Genomic DNA, 6,502 nt, shown 5'->3' with positions numbered 1-6,502 from the left:
TTGTATTTATTTTTTAATGTGTATTAAGATGAAATTTGAAACAAACAAACAAACAAAAAAAACACTTAATTTCAAAAGCCTTTATTAATATGCCTTTTTAGCGTTAGCCATTATATTTAGTACTAAAATAACTCACCCAACACTTTCCAACCTCAAAGTATAAGCATGAAAACACACAAAGAGACAGTAGGAGTCAAATATTTGGACATTATGTATCATACACACTGTTAATCGTGCTTTAAAAAAAACCCAATACTGACAGGGAAGACCTGGATCAATGCAGATTTATGTTCTACCAACATTTATTTGCGCAGCTGCTTTGTTACTGGTTGAGTTCACCTCTGGGAGTGGCCGTGCGTTACGCGTCTTTGTAAACTTGTGATCTCAGCAGTGCAACCATGCACCCACAGGCTTGTGTGATTAAAGCACCACATCAAAATACCTGGTGGGAAATTTCCAAAGGAGAACACAACAAAGTTAAAACCAACATGTAACAGACTTTTTTTACATTTAAAAGCAGCCACAGATTCATTCTGTGCAGGACATGGAGTTTAATGTTCATCTGACAATAAACTCACTAAAAATTAATTTGGCCTCCAACTGTGGCAGTTTCAAAATTGCCTCAGCCAAAAATATTTGGCAGCTTTGAACTTGTACAAACATATTTTATCTGCTGTAAGTTTTGGCCAGGTTGACAGAGTCCACTTAGATTATAGCTGCAGGTTTTCAAACAAGGACTGATTGAATCAGGAACGCTTTAGAGGCACATAATGTTTCTATACAGTTAGCTGACGTGACAGGTGTAAACAGGAATACAACCTTTAAAAAAAATACAGTCTGGTTTTACTATTAAGTTTAACAAACAACACAAGGTCTTGCTTTATTTAAATCTGTTAAACTCTAAACTTTTACCAACACTGGGGAAGTGGTAACAGAACCACACTGCTCCTCCATCGCCAAATAAATAGTTTCAATACAAGATCCAGTTATAATTTGGATTTTCATGTGAATGACAGACTTGTTGGTAACTTCCTGAGTTTAGAAATAAATAAATATACAGTATAAATGACCCGCTGACCTGTTGCTACTCACTGTACCTCTGAGCCTTCATTCTAGTTGCTGCTCTTTTTTATTACTGTCCTAACCTTGTAACAAAATAATACAGGTTCTAACTAAATATAAACAATGACAACTTTGATAGAAAAAGCATATTTTCTGTAAATAATCTCTTTGGTGCAGCTGGTAATGCGTCAGTGTTTCAGTATTTGTATCTGGAGTTTGGCAACTGTGCAGCACAGCGGTAGACAGTACTATGTCTCCTGTGTCAGTGCACTGCTTTCCTTGAGGGTAGTCAAAGGCCTGACGCTGGGTGGTAAACTTCAACCTGGATTGGTGATACTATTGTTGTATTGTACAGAGGTCCCCGTGGGAAATAGAAGTGAAATAAATAAGCTTTTCACTATAAAAGACTTCAAAACAAAACCAGTTTTAGTCTATATGTTCATGTATGTAACCACCTACAGTAAACGTTTCTTTCCACACACACTTTAAAAGTATTAAAGTATAGGTCCACAGCACTCAGCGTTCAACTCATTAAAGTGCTCGAAAGCAGACAAAGAGAAAACCAGACGCAGACAGAAGCTGAGATGTAAAAGCAGAGAAGACAAAAAAGCCACATTGACGGTTAGAGGACACATAAAATGCATTAATGGAGAGCGGCCACTATCCTGAGCCTACTTGGCACATTCAGAAGCTTTCAGGAGGTTGCTCATAACAGCCGAAGGTCGGTTATTACAGATGGCCCCGATGAGCCTAGCGATGCTCCTTCAAAGAGCTCACTCGTCGTCTGGTTTATGTAGGCATAGAAAAGAGTCGTAGAAAAAAGGCATTTAGAAAGCAGAGGTGAAGATAGAGGAATCAAACCAAAAGCGTTTGAGGGGCTTTCGCTGTCTCCAGATGGCTTCTGTTCCATCTCTCATAGAAAGCAGTTGGGCTGGGCTGCCTGGTACCGCACCATGCAAAGCAGCGCTGGAACCGTCGTACGACGACGCAGGTGTAAAGGTTTGACCCCTCAGCTCCCGTCAGCTGATGTGGTCAGTGGATCAGAGGCGAGCGACGATGGCCTTGAGAGACGGAAGCTTCCCTCCTGAACAAACACACACAAGTCGTTTTCAACATCTGGTACAAAGGAGAAACAGCCTTGTCGTTGTGGGCTTCAGCTTGCTTGTTACCTAGTGTGTCTTCCAACGAGTTCACCATCACCTTGCTGACCTTTAAAGTCCCCTGCTCCTCTCTACAGCAAAGAGTGCACAACTCCTTTCAGTACAAGACAAGGTGGCATCGTTCGTTTTCCTATATTAACAGGGCTTCAGCCACTCAGACCTACTGTAACAGAGACACAAGGACAAAGAAAACAAACATACCCATTCATTTTCCGTACAGCTCCAAGTCTTAGCAAAGCTGCCAGGGCGTTCTTCTGAAGGTCAGACGACAACGCCTCAACGTGTCTGAGTCTCCCTGCATGACACACGCAAGATCAGTAAGTAACTTTAAAAGGGCTGTGACTAAACATGTTTAAACAGACGCACAAACCTGCTAGAATCTGTTTGAGGATGAACTTCCGAACTAAGGGAATGAAGTGTTTTTCTGTCAGAGTCTCAGCAGCCTCCTGACACAGGAACCTGCAAACCACCTGAAACCACAAACAGGAGGTCAGTCTAGAGATGTGTGAGCAGCGCCCTCCAGGGGACATCTGCCGTCACAACAACTGTCAAGTTCTACAAAACATGTCGCCTCCACGTGGGTTTTCACAACCCCTCACCTGATAACCTTGTAAAAAGGGCTCTAGCATCGCGGTGAGGAAGGCCACGGTTCTCTGTCCTCTCTCTGTGACCACAACCTCCTGCTGAGTGACCTGCACAGCACCAGTCTTCACCAGCAGGTAACAGGCCTCCTCAAAGTCCTACGGGACCCACGTTGAAAGCAATAAAATACAAGTCTGATTGGCCAGAAGATGATTTCTTCTGTACATAATCATTTCACTTCAATCATAACACAATAGAAATTATGTTTCTCACCTGCACTGTTGCTCCAGGACAGAGAATAAACTCATTGGAGAAGATGTTTCTCAGAAAGTTGAAAGTGTTGAAGATTTCCTCTGGAAAACACACAATGACAACATTGTGGCAAACTGTGTATATCTCTAATGTACAGTTTAGACCTCCATGCTATGCTCAGTGTCAGCCTTACGTTTGTTGTTGGAGGAGGACGTGTGCATGGCTGTCGCCACCAGCGCCGGGCGGACAAACACGTGCAGCGCCTGGTTCCTGTAGGAGGCACAGGACAGAACGACCACAGCCTGATTCAGGAGCTCCTCCTCTGGGGTGAAGGAGCTCGGCTGCTCCACTGGACCTGCTTGTGTTCCTGCGTCAAGACAAGAATGACGCGTAAGTTCTTTCAAACCCATTATAAATTATTTACACAAATACATCCTGTTCTTGGAATGTTTGTGCTGAACTGTAAGCTGTGCTGATATTACACAGACGGAAAAAGAAGACAAACACAGATTAAAACAGGATCAAGGCAAAGAACTACAACAACACAGACCTTGTGCCAATGCCAGCTGGACTCTTCCCTCTGAGATCCTCACCAGCCCTCGGTGCAAAGACAGGCTGGAGGAGACTACTTCTGACGGGGGCGTGTGGTCTGAGAGAAAGAAAAGTGAGAACAGACACAGACAGAGTGATAGTTGACGGTTTCTGCTGCAGAAAAATGTCAGTTGAATGATAAAAACTATTGGATCACAAGCTTGTAGTAAAACAAACATCTGATTATTTTACATCTCTGTGTCACTGTGACTGCAGCTCATATCGTACCAGGCCAGTGGAGGAAGGCTCCGTACTGCTGGGAAAGATGCCGGAGCCACAGAACCTTTTCGGTTAGCTCGTCCAGGGCTATGCCGGGTTCCTGCACCGCTGCCTGGTTCTGGAGAAGAACAGAGGCCAAGAGAACCCACGGCTTTAGAACCATGTTCTCCTCCTGAGCCCGAACAAGCCTGTAGGCGGCGTCGTTCACAAAGCTCTGGACGTCCTCGTTGGGCCTCTTGGGGATGTGCCTGGAAGCGGAACGTTTACAGTCTGTTACAGTCTCTAATGCAATCTGATGTAAACTACAGTCACTTCATACAGCACCTTGGCACCAGGCTGAACTGGCAGCGGTCAACTCGGCCCTCAGCTATGCTTCTGACAGACACAGGCTGACCAAAGTACACGTGGATGCTGCCATAATCTTCACTGAGGACCTTCCTGGCTTTGAACAGAGCCTAAGAATGAGACAGAGAGCACATGTTATGGCATATTCCCAATTTAATAACACATTAAACGTTTAAGTGACCTACTGAAGTGGACTCCTTGGGCTTGGGTACGCCCAGCAGTTCTCTGGCATACAGCGTCTCCTCCAAGATCCTCTCATAGCTGATACTGACAGGAACCACAGTGATGTCAAACACCTCCCCTTTGAGGAACGGATCCATCACTATGTTCAGCAGCCCTGAGTAAAGACAGACACACGAGGACGAGAGTCAAAAAAGGAGTGTGGCTCCACAGAAAGATAGAAAATTAAGTGGCTGCTTGACTTTCTGTACTGTCAACTTTTATTCTTGACCTTTGATTTATGTCTTTCAAATGACTTCTTCTGCACGTTACCTAATTTGGGAGTCAAACTCTTGCTTGTTCGACTTCTGGTTCCTTCTAGGAAAAATTCAACTGGTGCAAATCCATTCTGGAGTAAAAAAAGGAAAAAGTCAAGTCTTAAGTCTCTTCCAATGGTTTGCATCAAAAACGCAAAACTATTGCTTGCTTGTTTTCTGTGTATCTATTACTCCTACAGCATAGAATACATAAAGAGACAAACTGGACTCTCACCCTGATAATAGTCTTGACGTACTCGGAGAAAACAGCCCAGTAGAGCCTGTCTCCACCGAACGACCGACGAAGGAAGAAAGCGCCGGACATCCGCAGCATCTCACCCACAAACTTCATCCCCATGAAGTCTGCAGGGTCATTGGATAAAAACACAATTCACCGTGTTGCACTTCATAATAATGTTCTATGTTGCCTCTCATTCTCACCCATGCCGGCAGCTATGACAGGCAGAGCCAGGTCGTAGGTGTACAGGATGTAGGACATCAACAAAAAGTCCATGTAGCTGCGGTGGCTGGGCAGTAAAACTACAGGATGCTCCTGAATGGCCTGTTGCAGCTTAAGAGGAGGAGGAGAACAAAATGTAAGAGGCCGCAATTTTAGAATTTCACTAATTTTAGTGTGACCCCAACACTCACTCTCTGGATGCCCTCCTCATTGACACAGATGCTCTTGAACAAGGTTTTGAAGATTTTGCTGAGTGCGAAGGCAAAGAAGCGAACGGTGCTGAGCTGCAGATGGTGAGCCATCTCCTCCAAGATGGCCGATGCCTCCTCTTCAACCTCCTCAGTCGTCCTGCCGGTTTCTTTGGACACCTTTATAACACACACAGCCACATGTTAACAATGCAGACTGCACAAATTAGCTTTGGCCACTTGTTGTCCTTTATGTGGGACAGTAGCAATACTGTCACCAGTTTCTCTGTAAATACTGTGCAGTCTCACAGAACCTTTGTGAAGGAACACACCAGGAATGAACAGAACACTATCAGACCGTCTCTACTTTACCTGCTTGATGACATAGTGTATCTGATCAGCCTGAAGCGCCATGCTCTTCAAAGCGCTGGATTTGCAGGGAGTCGCTCCTCTGTACAGAACAGGTGTGTAACATCTGAGCGCGTACCGGAGGTCACTGGAATTCCTCCTCTCCTCCAAAATGTCCTCAAAGTCATCCCGCTTCTTCAGCAAAGGGTCTCTATGCTGGAAAAAAGATCACATCACACAGCATTAGAATCTGACATACATCCATTATTACTATAAAAAAACCTTTAAGCACATTTACACTTTTGTCCCTGCTCTTGTCGGTGAAGGCAGGAAATTAAGTGACCGTTCAAAACTGGGTTATAACAAACCACAACACATCTAGTGTTGCCCCTGCAGATCTGCACATTACTCAAGACCTCAAAACCTGTAGAGTGACATACCGACACTAAACCATTAAACAAGCGGCACAGTCCAACAGCTCGTGGATTAAAATGTGTCCCGCATTAACTAAAAACACATGCTCCCTAAAATAGATTTGACATTCACTTGTTTGAATGAAATGTCAGTGGGCTACACCGGGGAGCTAAGTTAGCTTAGCCACCGAATGACTGACAGGAGCACAGCGCACGTACCGAATAAACAGCCTTAGACGCCATACTTCGTCACCTTACAAACACACACGGACCCCGCATCCAGGTACAATGAATGAGCATGAATACGTGCGCGGCCCTGTCTCCGCTAACGCGCCTGCAGCTGATGACAGCAGCTGAGGAAGTTCACATGGGCGGTGCAACCGGGCGTAACCGGGCATTTCCGTGG

The 6,502-nt window shown here is 44.7% G+C and overlaps 1 protein-coding gene across 1 annotated transcript; it reads right to left on the bottom strand.

Annotated features, from left to right (window-relative positions):
• Window positions 1-60: 60 nt before the first annotated feature.
• On the bottom strand, window positions 61-6,492 carry gnpat (glyceronephosphate O-acyltransferase). Its single transcript, XM_029140430.3, has 17 exons — window positions 6,316-6,492; window positions 5,708-5,899; window positions 5,339-5,515; window positions 5,129-5,258; window positions 4,923-5,050; window positions 4,704-4,779; window positions 4,397-4,548; window positions 4,191-4,321; window positions 3,876-4,114; window positions 3,607-3,705; window positions 3,250-3,423; window positions 3,078-3,157; window positions 2,822-2,962; window positions 2,593-2,692; window positions 2,424-2,517; window positions 2,232-2,293; window positions 61-2,146 (listed from the first exon to the last, which is right to left on the bottom strand). Exons 1-17 carry the CDS (start codon window positions 6,337-6,339, stop codon window positions 2,103-2,105), a joined length of 2,043 nt encoding a protein of 680 aa, XP_028996263.1. The 5' UTR covers window positions 6,340-6,492; the 3' UTR covers window positions 61-2,102.
• Window positions 6,493-6,502: the final 10 nt, after the last annotated feature.

Source organism: Betta splendens, chromosome 24, assembly GCF_900634795.4.
Source record: "Betta splendens chromosome 24, fBetSpl5.4, whole genome shotgun sequence".
NCBI lineage: Eukaryota > Metazoa > Chordata > Actinopteri > Anabantiformes > Osphronemidae > Betta > Betta splendens.
The sequence above is the reverse complement of the archived record's forward strand: the minus strand, read 5'-3'. Positions and strand labels throughout refer to the sequence as shown.